At 36.6% G+C, this 14,062-nt stretch overlaps 1 protein-coding gene across 2 annotated transcripts in view; it reads right to left on the bottom strand.

The window, feature by feature from the left end:
• The window catches only part of EMB (embigin), a 167,325-nt gene extending 153,538 nt beyond the window's left edge, over nucleotides 1-13,787 (bottom strand). The window contains exon 1 of one of the 2 annotated variants that reach the window (XM_086362557.1): nucleotides 13,561-13,673. In XM_086362557.1, the coding sequence (XP_086218683.1) occupies nucleotides 13,561-13,633 (73 nt within the window). In that variant the 5' untranslated portion in view covers nucleotides 13,634-13,673. Of the gene's footprint in view, nucleotides 1-13,560 lie in introns of both variants that reach the window. The other variant, XM_086362566.1, reaches the window with a different exon arrangement.
• Nucleotides 13,788-14,062: the final 275 nt, after the last annotated feature.

The following is a 14,062-nucleotide window of genomic DNA, read 5'->3' on the forward strand; positions in this document are numbered from 1 at the left end:
AGGGCATAGCAACCCACTCCTATATTCTCTCCTAGAGAATCTCATGGACAGAGGAGCCTAGCGGGCTGCAGTCCATGGGATCACAAAGAATAGAACAAGACTGACGTGGCTGGATGGTGTCACTGACTCGATGGACGTGAGTCTGGGTGAACTCCGGGAGTTGGTGATGGACAGGGAGGCCGGGCGTGCTGCGATTCATGGGGTCGCAAAGAGTCAGACACGACTGAACGACTGAACTGAACTGAACTGAACTGAAGTGACTGGACATGCATTTATTCTCTGTATTTTAACTGAACTTTTTAGTCATTTACATTTTTACATATTTTACTTATCTGATAATCATGAAATAGGAAAAATCTTCACTATTTTCCACTCAGATAAGAAATGCTGCTATGAAACCTGCAAATTTATACCAGAGATAGGCAGTGAAGCACTTCTGAAGTGTGTTTGCTTTCTTCATCTCTGCTCCAAAAACACACAATTTCAGAAACCTTTTTTTTTTTTTTTTTTTTTTTACCACATAAAGGCATAGTTCTTTTTAAAAATGGCATTGGAACCACTGGAAATTCTCTTAAACTACAAGCACTAAGTATAACATGTTTTATATTTAACAGTAACAGCAGTTATTCTATTCTTAATGAGAGTCTACATTACAAAATAAAAAGAATAGTTTAACTTAGGGTAACTGATTCCATTAATTTCTTTCTGATAATTAATATATGTATATATTGCTTTACGTGTATTTAGAAACTATTTTTATCTTATTCTTAACATTACCTGTAAAATTTAGGTACCGTAGCAAAATTTTACAAGCTAGGATTTTACTCAAATCCTATCTTCCAATGGAAATCTACCTGTGTATTCTTTTGGCAGTCTATTTTGCCATTTATCCATCTGTAAAATTTTTTGATCTTTTACAATGGGCTGGACACTATTTTAGGTGCTGAAAATACAAAGCAAGCAAAAGCAAAAAGGGCTCTGGCCCTACAGAACCTGTGTTCAGTACAATGACCTAAGCTAAAGTGTAAAACACAGTGCAAAGGACTCGGGAAGTTCTAAAAATCAAGAGCTCAGTGCAATTGCGAGATGAAGCAAAATAGCAATAATAATACTGTAATCTAGGTTTTGCTCAAAAAGTGAGCCTCTGCTTCAAATTTTATTACAATCAAAGTACAAAAATGTCACTAGAAAGACAGCACTTGGGATCGAGATGGAAATGTATAAGAAACTGCTCAAGTTAATGGAATGGAATTAATCATATTTTAAGATTTCTAGTGTGTGATATTTCATTTTTAAAAAAACAATTTAAATGTGTACATTTACTCCCAAAGTATCTGCAGAGAGAATAGACTAGTATACAGTACAGGCTCCTATCTTAATATGCTCACTATAGCTGAATGTTTATACCTTGGGATTTGTGAATGAAACTAAATGTTTACTCCTTGGGCTTTGTGAAAAAGTGTCCTAAATATTTCTTTCTCACAAATTTAAGTTAGGTAGAATATTGTTACTCATGCTTATAGCTAATTTTCTGGTTTTTTTAAAAATACAATTTCTATATATATCCTTCCTAGAGTATATCTTAATTGTAGAGGTTTTAACCATTTGATTTTTCTTTCGTGTTCAGTTGGCTTTGGTTTGTGTTGTTTATTTGTTTTACCTTGTTCTGTTTGTATGGAGATTTAAAAAATAAAAGTAAACTCTACCATTTAAAAAAAAAAAAAAAGAGTAAACAGTTTATATATGAATTTGTATATGCATTGGAGAAGGAAATGGCAACCCACTCCAGTGTCCTTGCCTGGAGAATCCCAGGGACGGGGGAGCCTGGTGGGCTGCCGTCTATGTGGTCGCACAGGGTCGGACATGACTGAAGTGACTTAGCAGTTTATATATGAAAAAAAGACACTGACAAGAAAAATCCTAAAGGGCTCATTCTCATATATATTTATATGTGTTCATGTGTGCTAAGTCATTTCAGTTGTGTCCAACTTTTTGCAACCCTATGGCTCCTCTAGAGAAGGCAATGGCACCCCACTCCAGTACTCTTGCCTGGAGAATCCCATGGACAGAGGAGCCTGGTGGGCTGCTGTCCATGGGGTCGCTAAGAGTCGGACACGACTGAGTGACTTCACTCTCACTTTTCACTTTCATGCATTGGAGAAGGAAATGGCAACACACTCCAGTGTTCTTGCCTGGAGAATCCCAGGGACGGGGGAGCCTGGTGGGCTGCCGTCTATGGGGTCACACAGAGTTGGACACGACTGAAGTGACTTAGCAGCAGCAGTAGCATGGCTCCTCTGTCCGTGGGATTCTCCAGGCAAGAATACTGGAGTGGGTTACCATGCTCTCTCTCCTCCGAGGTATATTCCCAACCCAGGGATTGAACCCACATCTCCTGGGTCTCCTGCATTGGCAAGCAGATTCTTTACCACTGAGCCACAGGGGAAGCTCAATAGATTTATATTATATAAATACATGGGCTTCCCAGGTGGTACCAAGCTTCAGAGGTAGCTCAAACAGTAAAGAATCTGCCTGCAATGTGGGAGACCTGGGTCAGGAAGATCCCCTAGAGAAGGAAAGACAACCCAAGTATTCTTGCCTGGAGAATCCCATGGGCAGAGGAGCCTGGCAGGCTACAGTCCATGAGGTCACAGTCAGACACGGCTGAGCGACTTAATATAGTATATACTCCAGGTGGCGCTAGTGGTAAAGAATCTGCCGGCCAATGCAGGAGACACAGGAGATGCAGGTTCAGTCCTGGGCGGGGAAGATCTCCTGGAGAAGGAAATGGCAACCGACTCCAGTATTCTTGCCTGGAGAATCCCATGGACAGAGGAGCCTGTCCATGGAGAGACAATCCATGGGGTTGCCAAGAGTCAGACATGACACAGCAACCAAGCACACATGCCTATCAATTTAGTCTTATAAGGAATTTGCTCATGCAGTCAGGGAGACTGAAAAGTCCCAAGATCTGCAGGCTGAGTAAGCAAGCTAGAGACTCAAAAAAGCTGAAAGCATAGTTCCAGTCCTTAGGCCAGTAGGCTTGAGACCCAGGAAGAGCTAGTGTTTCAGTTCAAGTCTGAAAGCAGGAAAAACTGTTATCTCAGTTCAAAGCCAGTCAGGCAGAAGGAGTTTCCTCTTACTCAGCTTTTCTGTTCTATTCCTGATCCAAATATGAAATCTCATCCAAACACCTTCATAAAAATATCCAAAATAATGTTTCACCAAATACACGGGTCCAGTCAAATTGACACATAAAATTAACCATCATTCGTGACTTTAATTAGTATCCTTTGTCTTCTCAAGCTTACAAATAATTCCATAGCATTCAGAGGAAAGAGAGAGAGAGTTGACACAATAACAACCCACTGACAACTACTTACTGCATACTTACTGTTTGTTCACAGACTGCCTTCTATGTTTTGGTCATCTGTCTGTGAATCTAATCTGTGCAATCAGACCTAATCCATTTAGGTATATGCAGCAGGAGGTCAAGATGAGATGAAGAATTTTCCTGGGAATTTAGGTAGTACTAAAGGGTAAAAGGTTAGCACACAGAATGAACAAGCAGAAGTAAAGATAGGGATAGATATGACACATTAGGATACAGAGTTCAGTTTACTTGGAGCAGAGTATGCCTATGTATCAGTGATGGGAAATAAGGTTAGACAGGTAGGGATGCGGTAGTCCATTTATGAGAAACTTGAAACTTACATAGTGCATCTGTATAGTGCTCTACAATTTTAAAACTGCTTTCAGATATTTATCTTTTTTTAATCCTTTAAACAAAACCACTTTTAACAACTTTGTAAGGTATATATTGTCATTATTCATTTTTATAGTGGAGAAGGCTTATTATTGTATAGACGTTGGAGCACTCATCTGATTCCTACATCCGTGCTCTTTTCCCATTGAAGTGCCATTCAAGGACCATTTATGATTCTTGAGCAAGGAGTGTTACTATAAAAACAATGTTTTAGAAGATTTGATCTTAGTTTATGAGATGCATTGAAGAGTGGCACCTGGAAGTCAGGAGGAGGCAATAATGCTTTGTGCTTATCCAGGCATTAAGTGTTACCACAGAACAAAGAAATGTAGGAATATTGATATGAGTGCAGTCATTTTTAAAGGAAGAAATGATAAATTCATAGGTGTGATCTATTAATATGTATGTAGTAAGATATACAGTAAAGGCATAGAGATAAGAGAAATAGATTCCCACTTTAAAAATTTAAAGAGATATATTTTATCTATTTCTAAGTTTAAATTCACCTTAGTTTTAAAGCTGTACAAATGTTCAATGTCATTTTTGTCTTACATCATCTTGTGATACCCCTCACATTTAAGGGGAAAAAGCTCTCACAAGAAGTTCATTCTCATAAATTTAAAATCATCTCATGGAACACCCAACAGATTGAAACAACTTGAAAAAAAGATAATTGTTGAAAGTACTTCTATGTTTAAACTACTTTTTTTTTTTTAAGTCTCTCTTTTCTCATGATAATGACCTTCATTATAATACTGCTAAAAATATCTCACAAACACTTTTGGACAATGCTCATATATAGAGTGTAGCTCATATATAGAAAATTGAAAAATAGGCCCTTAGCAAGAGAGGATTGAGAGAGAAGGCTATTCTGAGAATTGAAAAATCAGAACAAAATGAATCATTAAATTTCCACTTATTTTTAAGATACACATTGAAAGCAAACTTTGAATTTAATTCCATTGACCTCTGTTTCCTTTCTGGTTTGATACAGAACAAATACATATTCCTTTAGGATAAGAAATTGTCCAAGCAAATAAAATAAACGTAGTTCTTGTAGACTCAGAGCAAATCCAGTCATTTAAAAGACTTTGTCATCATATTTACAGTAACAGTCAAAGAAAAATTGGCTTTTATAGGTAGAGTTTATACTGACCAATTCTCTGTTTTGTTTGGTTTTGGACACTTACTCATTTAGAATTTAGATAAGAAATAAAATATTTTTTTCAAAATATTTTTAAAGATTTTTATATGGATCATTTTAAAAGTCTTTATTGAATTTGTTACAATATTGTTTCTATTTTATATTTTGGGGGGTTTTTGACTATAAGGCATGTGGGACCTTAGCTGCCCAACCAGGGATCAAATCCATACTGCCTGTGTTGGAAGGCAAATTCTTAATTACTGGACTGCCAGGGACGTTCCAAAACACTTGTTCTTTATCTTACATAAAGATTCAAAGAATGGAAAAGAAAACACAAAATAAATATGACATAGTTTCTACTATTTAAGAGTTTAGAAAGAGACTTATGAGTGTCAGAAAAATGTAGCAATTGTTGTTTTAGCCAAACTCACTACATGTGAGGAAGAAATAAGTCCAAATTGAGTTTATCTAAATCAATGGTAGAGTTACTAGGGTGAATGAGAGTAGGCACGATGGGTATCAGGTGGTGTTTAAGAGGGAATGTCCATAATAAAGCTTCATCTAGATCTGTCCTGCAGGACGGAGCACATCTGAAACGGCAGTGGGGAAGGACGAACAAGCTGGATGAGTGTGAGGCACAGCTTGACTACTGGGAAGTGTGGGGCCAAGGGCCCTGCATGTTAATAAAGAGTCTCTAACTCAGTGGAGGGGAAATTTTTTTTTAAAGCAGCATGGAAATCTATCATGAGACTTCTATAGACTCAAGATACTTCAAAATGAAACTGGCCAAAATGCCAAACCTTACATATTTTCCACCAGAATGCAGAAATAGAGATTCTCTCTAAAAGTATGATGTTTTGATTTCCTGTAAAAAGAGAAAGCAAGGGAAAAAGGAAAGAACATTTTGTCAGGCTGAGTTAAGTACTTTCTTACAAAAATAAAGTTCAAGATTAATAGTAATTAGAGGGGAAGGCAGGTAGGGGGAGAGCAAAATGGCTTAAGGGACCAAGTGTATGGTGACGAATGGAAACTAAACCACTGCTGGCGAGCACGCTGTAATGTATACAGAAGTCGGAATATAATCTTCTACACGTGAAACTTATATAATGTTATCAGCAATATTGCCTCAATTTTTTAAACCATCAGCAATAAAAATGTAGTTCTGCCTCAGACTATCTTTTTGTTTCCTATTGGCAGAAAAAAACAAACAATACAATTCAAACAAACCTTAATATAAATTTTATTTTCTTCCTCTTTACCTTATGCATAGTTGAGCTACCTATAGATCATTTATTCCACCTACAGAATTGCAGAAAAAAATTGTAAACCTTTTCCCAATATTTTACAGAAATAATAACCTATTTGTGCTTCATATTTGATTGGCTTCATGTAAGTTTATTTTCCTTTAAAAAATCACATATCAAAATGTGAGAAACGTTCCTTCCCCCATCTCAAGCTATGTTTCAAATTGCTCAGGTGGTGCTATCATCAGGACTTTACCTATTCTTTCTGCATATATGATAATCATCATTTGTGTTTCTTACAAGTCTTGTAATTTTTACTAAAATACTGATTTCCTGCTGAGATACTTCTAGTGCATACACACCATATTTTTGTTTTCTTTTACCCATCTGCTGGTTGTGAACATCAAACTATAACTCATATCCAAATAATCAGAATCGATGTTGGTAGACGGTCAGAACTCAGTAACTGAAGACTAAAGAAATGAGTGACTGGATGAATGACAAATGAATGGATGTTAAATATAGCCGTGTGGGAGAAGGGATATATTGATTATATCTGTAACTGATCTGGAAAAAAAAAGATAAATATCCTGGCAAGATAAACTTATATTTCAGCATTCAACTAAAATTACAAGTAGAGAGTAGAAACAATTGTAAAATTGTATCCTGTGTAAGTAATACATACAATTATTCTCTGTGTAAAAGTTTTACGATATTGTAGATAAGATTAATGTCACTTTGAATATAATACCGTGGATGATACATATAATATTGATTTGTGGATATGTGGAGTTCTTTTCCCCAAGTGAACTTTGAACAGATGTTTTGTAATAGAAATGAGGGACAAAACCAAGGCAGACTATCTGCACAGCAATAATAGAAATAGTTAATAACTCCTAAATTCCAGTCACTTTTTAAAATACTTATGTGCACATTAACACACTTAAGCCTTACAAAGACCTGAGGTAGTTACTAGATTCTTCCCATTGTGCAGATGAGTAAACTGAGGCATTTAGAGGTTAAGTGATTCCTCCACAGAAAATGTACAGAGAAAGGGGAGCCTATGATTGAGTACTGATCAAACAACCATCACTGACAGGCAGCGGGCATCTGTGTTGGTGCAGAACAGGCTCCCACCCAAGTTAACTCACATTTCTCATGTGTCTGTGGAATACTCTAGCAGATTCTAGGATTTATATTCTATTTACCAATTGGTTGTTCTTCTCATATATGGGAAATCTGCTTCAGTTCTCAAACGTGTTTCTTCTTGATGAATAACTGAATCAAATTCACAAGTGGGGACTCAGATATCCCAATGTCTTCTGGAAATCAATATTAATATACTCTTGTTCAACACAGATGATACCAACTAAGCATCATGCCCATAAGCTACACATCAACATGTGAGGCATCTTCAGTGTGCCTGAATTGTCCTACCCTTGTGTTAACTTACACATTAAATTCTATGTATCTTTCAAATTCTTGCTAGGCTGCCATCTCCTCAGTGAAGTCTTGCTGCCCTGTATTTTTTTCTGTCTCGTACATGCTGTTAGTATGGCACCATTATTCTAGATTAAAATTTTTTTTACATGCCATTCTCACACTAGGCAGTCAGATTTTGAGACTAATTATGCTGTTAGGGTTGCCCAGGTCTGATGTTAGATGCATTGCAAATGCCTGAGAAATAAATTGAAATCTGACTGCTATATCAGCACTGTTGCAGTCTGATTTACACGACTACCTTTACAGCTCTTTTTAGCTAAGACATGAATTAACTCCCATTTGCTGTGAACAATTTGTTTCATAACTTCCCCCAAATAGTCCACAAAGCTATATTCTTCCCATATGCTTCATTCTTCCTATTTTCTTGATATTCTTAGTAATATTTTTGCATTTGGAGGGAGCTTTTTATATGCCTATTAAATTTAAGAAGAATTCTACCAATTCAAAGTCCCCACATATATTGATAGTGGCAAATTTAATACAGTGCCCATTTTTACAAAAATATATTGTCCTTAGAATTATAAAAAACAACATCTAATTCTACCAAAATGAGTTTACTAGCAATTGTTATTCCCACTCAAGGATAAATTCACTTTTCAAATAAATTTCCCTGACTATGAAGTTCTGTAAAAAGTAACTCCTATTTCTAGCAGGAAAGCCGATTAAGAAACCCTGCCATCACTGTAAATGCCTAGACACAGCAGGTGAAATATAACAAAACTTATTTTAAGCGCCTAAGTAAGTTTTCAACAAAGAGGCGAATTGGTGAGTACCAGAAATAAACTGGAAACTGAAAACCAAATGATAAGCATGTGAATGGAACCTGAGACGGTCCTGTGATGTGTTTTTCCTCCCAGAACTTTAGGGACTCAAGCTGTACATTCCCCAAGACACGAGGAACAAGGGGTGTGCTCTCCAGCCTGTGCAAGACAAAGAATTGGAACTGAGAGAACGGAGTGGGGACCCTTACATGTCTACACGTTTGGTGGATAATTTATTTTTTTAAATTGCCCAATGTCACGGGCAGATAATGAGAAAGCTTATCCCATCTCTTCCTCTGCTCTATGTGGAAAAATATATATATATTGGGGAATATATTATTACACAAATATATTCCCAAATAAAGTGAAATTCTAGTCCTATGGTTACAACGGGCTTGAGGGTAAAATTAACATGTACTGTTAATGTGTCATAGTGTCCCTGAGGCAGTGATTACCATTAGGCGACCTGGTACAGCTAACACAAAGCTGTTCCGTATACATGTGTTCTAGGCCACATGTATAATCTCACAAGAAAGGGAAGACGAAAGTGCTAGAATAAACTAACAATTAAGAACTAACAGCACGTATGGAAATCACAGAAAAAAATAGCCATGAAAGAGACTGATCAGACACAACAGGGAAATTAGAGAGACTCAAGAAATTGAGCTGCAGAGAGGTAATCTAAAAGGGAGTATAAAAATATTACTTATAAATTTTTAAAACTTTTATAAATGCCCAGAGGAATAAACATGGTTGTGTTGACAGGTAACACAAGTAATGCACAGACACAGAGTGTGGAGGTCTACAGGAAGTAGAGATCAGACAGTCAAGATGAGAAAAACAGACCCGTTTAGGGGAAACAGTTTGAAGGAGAAGAATTTAGTAAAAATAGCATAATTTTGGTGCATATTACAAAACCGTGAGGAGTAAGGTTAACCACATAGAATAAGTCCATTTCAGGGCTTCTTAGGTGGCCCAGTGGTAAAGAATCTGCCTGCCAATGCAGGAGCCACAGGAGATGCAGATTCCATCCTTGGGTTGGGAAGATTCCCCTGGAGGAGGAATTAGCAACCCATTCCAGTATTCTTGCCTGGAAAATTCCATGGGCAGAGGAACATGGTGGGCTATAGTCCATGGGGTCGCCAAATGTCTAACACAACTGAACGGACTGAGCATGCACGCAAGCCAAGCAGAAGTAGACAGTGTGGTTGGTTTCCAACGTCCACCCCCTCACTTCCCCGATTAGAGGCAGTATAACGGGAATGAAACTCAGTTTTGGATGGGTGTGCTTTATCCTCCTTGCCCAAACCATGTGTGACCTAGAATGCAGTACTTTAATAGTGAAGGACAGGGAAGCCTGGTGTGCTGCAGTCTATGGGATCTCAAAGACTCAGACACAACAACAACAACTTTAACTGTAGGAACTCTGCCTGCAAACAGCCCCTTGACACTCCATGCCTCTGGTAAATTCTATTCCCTTCTGAAATTTTAGTGTCAAACAAGATAAAAACAAAACAAAACACACAAATGAAGCACTTTAAAATATCCCTGCTGCCTTCAAAGCAGTACGTATGTAGTAGCCTAACAGATATTTAGAATTCTGATTGGGGTAATGAAGGAGAAGGGAATGCAAGTAATACAAATACAAGTACAAGTGATGAGGTGATAAATGTTTCAAAGCCAGGTGGGGGGTTAAGGGCTGATTTGTAGCCTTTGCTGATTTCTATGATATAAGCATTCCCACCATGACTGACTTCAAGCTTCCCTTTAACAACCAGCGTGCAAAATGTCTGATTATTTAACACTTGATTATCTCAAATCACTACAAGTTGGCTCCAGCACACTGCTGTCAGCCGACACTCAGAAGACAGTATTGTACCATCTCAGATACACCCTCCCATGAGAGTCGTCTATTGTATTTTCCTAACTGGTTGTATCAACCCATGGATAGTAAATATTCTGAGATTCCATAAGTAGTGTTACTGCCATCTTAGGTGTTTGATGGTAATGTGGACTTTGTCTTTGTCTTCAGATAAATAGAAAATTTATACTAATGGAAAATTGGGAAACAATAAACCAGAGTCTATTTTAAATTGGACTCCCAAGCTATAAAATATTATAATATTTCTAAATTTGTTGATCATTTACTCAGCAAAATGTATTCAACACTCTCTAGGCACAGTTTGTCTTCAACCAACCAAACAATTCCGTCTCCCCTGCTCCCAGAAATGTTCTTTAATTTGGTTTTAAAATATTCCATTTATGTCTTCTATGTAAACAGGATAACAGGCAATATCTGTACACAATAATCATATTTTATAAGTATAAATTGTGGAAGGAAAGAAACATACTTAAATGTTTAAAATATGACAGATCATGGTAAAACATCTGCAAGCAGAACTTTTTTTTTTAAATAAGCCACCTGAATTTTGGCAAGTCACAAGATCAATAATCCACTATGAAAGTAATTAAAATAATTGACTGTAGTACTTTTTGTAATAGAAAAAATCTGAAATGTCCATTAATTAGAAAATAAATTTGTGATAAATCCATAAAATGGAATGTTACATAGCAGAGAGGATGACTAAATCCAAGCTATACAAATCCATATGGGTGAACCTTACAAATTTAATATTGAAAAAAACTGCCAGCTTATATATATACTATGATGCTTCTTAAATAAAAACTCTAAAACTTTTGTATATACATATTAGCAGTTCAGTTCAGTCGCTCAGTCGTGTCCGACTCTTTGCGACCCCATGAATCACAGCACGCCAGGCCTCCCTGTCCATCACCAACTTTATACATGGACTTATATACATATAATCTGCCATTCATGGTGGTAAAACAGAAATCTCATGAAAGTATTTCAGTAACCTCATAAGTTGAAAGAAACTTTATGGTATTAAAAAGAGATTCATAATTAGCTTTATCTATATCAGAATGTTTTATTTCTAAGTTGGTGATTTGCATACAGATTTTTGTTTACTTTTTGTCCTTTTGGAATGTATGAAAATTTCCATATTTTAATAATTAAAAATGTAAAATCCATTGACTAAACATTTATAGCTTCACAATATTTTGTGATTTAAACATTAGTCAACAGAGTATTATACTGTGCATAAAAATCCTCATTAATCTTTCCTACTTTCAAGTTTGGAAATTAATTTCTTCAATATTTAATTAACAATATGTCACTAATGTTATTAAGGATACTCTACGCAATTTCAAATCATAACTTGCAGAGTAATATATTTATAAAACATCAGAATTAATAACTAGGAATGAGAGATTAGTGTCATCTTACTTAGAATAAATATAAAGATGACACAAATTCAATCTCTCTTTGTTATTCATCATCCACGTTTCATCCCAGGAAGATCTACTAGATTTTTCACGCTCAGGATTTGTGATGTCATGTGAATGTGTATGCTGGTACATGTGTGAACACAAATACGTGTTCCCATGTATGTGTATCCAGAGAAAAGTGTCTGTGATATAATTTTTAATTATGGAAATTGATCCAAGGAACAGAACACAAATTGTAATTAAACAGGAATATTTAGTTTTTCTGAAACTAAAACATTGATTAAAGAGACCCAAAGAGATTAATTCTCTGACCTAGAAACCCTAGCTTTGCCAAATTCAGTATTGAAATTATATATTGGATATAAACACTGTTGAGAAAACTGAATAGGCTAAGGAGAGTATTTCTTCTCCTTCCATTGAATTTTAAGGTCAGATTCAGGCAAAAATTGCCTTGCAAAGGGTTGGGTTTGGGAAAACAAAAGTCCAATTAACCATAGATTTTCAAAATTCTATCCCCAGTGGTCTAGTGGTTAGGATTCTGCACTCTAGAAATTCTAGGCCTCCTTTGACCTCTGACCAGTTTTGTGACCTTACTTCTCTGATGTTATTTTTCTATTTCATTTTTCTCTCACTTGTGTAAATTATCCGATGTTCTCTGTGTATACAATCCATTCTGATTATATTTATTTGTTATAAAATATTTAGTAGAATTTTTTTCCCCAAGACAACCCATGACTTACATGTGCCTCAGAATTTCCCCTGAGATACAGAAAGTTTCCTAGCACTACAAAAAATGAAACAAGATATTTCTCTGGTTCATCCTTGGTAGGAAAAATTTAGATTACTTGGCACCTAAAAGAACAAATAATGTACATGTACTTTCCCCAAAATGAGGAGAAATAGGATGATTTACTAGTGCTTGAACTTTTCTAGTCAGCAAGGGCCACACAATTTTTTTGTGTGTGTAACTAATTTAACTTTATCAAATTCTAGCACAAATTTATTTAAAAAAATATATTTATGACCCTATATGGAATATTTTTATGCCCCAAGTTACAATTTAAGTAGGATTTATTTACTTTCAAATGGATTTGTCTAACATTTTAAATATTTAATTTAAAAAATTAAATCTTAATTCAAATTTTAAGGTGAACATTTATTGCATAAGATGGTATTCAGCTTTATTTTAATTAAAATGTTATATTAATTGACATCTTGCATACATAAAAATGAACTTATGGTGATTCTTTTTATTCTGTTTTGTTTCATTTTTAAGTAAGGGTCGAGTTGCAGGTGTGACCAAACCAAAACCTCAATAATAATCCTCGTAGATGAATGAATATTCTGAAATGTACAACTCTAGTTTGATAAAGTAGTGAAGATGAGCTCATGGTGGAAATAAAATATAGTGATATCATCACAGGGGTTCCCTAGTGGCTCAGTGGTAAAGAATCCACCTGCCAATACAGGAGATGCAGGTTCAATCGCTGGGTCAGAAAGATACCCTCTAGAAGGAAATGGCTACCCACTCCAGTATTCCCACTTGGAGAATCCCATGGACAGAGGAACCTGGTGGGCTATAGTCCATGGGGTCACAAAGAGTCAGATATAACTGAGCAACAACAATACCATAAAAAGAAATTTAATCTGTACCTTCATAAGAAATGTTGCTTTTTTAGGATGAAAGTACAATTAATTGCCACATATCATTATTTGTTTGAAGTAGTCAACTCCTTTGCCAAAAATAGTCCAAGAGGGAAAACTTCCCTTTCTTTCTTTACCACCACCAGCAAATTTCCCCAAAACTTAAAGGACAAGTTATCTTACACTTACAAATGCTCAACTGGCTTCTCGAGCCTTCTGACCCCAAGAATAGACTTTTGTCAGGTGCCTGCCAGGTTCCCATGTCCACATCTGTCCCCCGGACTCAACAGGCTGCTTGCTGGAATGTCCTGCTGTCACCACTGGCCCTTCATCTGCCAAAACCGCCAGTGTCTCCACTCTCCCGGGTGTCAGCTGGCCCAGCATCACCCTCATGCACCAGCCACCAGGAGAACTGCAGCAGCCCATGTGCTCAGGCCCGACTTCATAGATTTCACTGTAGCTCTGTTTCCTCCCATCACATCTAGATCCAGGTAAAGTATTCCGCCCTGAGACCTGAAACAGGGCTCTGCCAGCACCTAATAACAGAAGTGTGCAGGTTTAATGCCCCATAGACTAACTTAGACTAAATAGAGTCAAGAAAATGGGAAAAGCTAGCAGATAAATTCCTGTACTTTCCTTGTCTTTCAGACTGTTCTGAGTAACAAAGATTCCTTAAGACCTTCCTCGAAGA

The sequence above is a fragment of the Bos grunniens genome, chromosome 20 (genome assembly GCF_055505025.1).
Source record: "Bos grunniens cultivar Pamir isolate PY7600 chromosome 20, Bosgru_T2T1.0, whole genome shotgun sequence".
Lineage (NCBI taxonomy): Eukaryota > Metazoa > Chordata > Mammalia > Artiodactyla > Bovidae > Bos > Bos grunniens.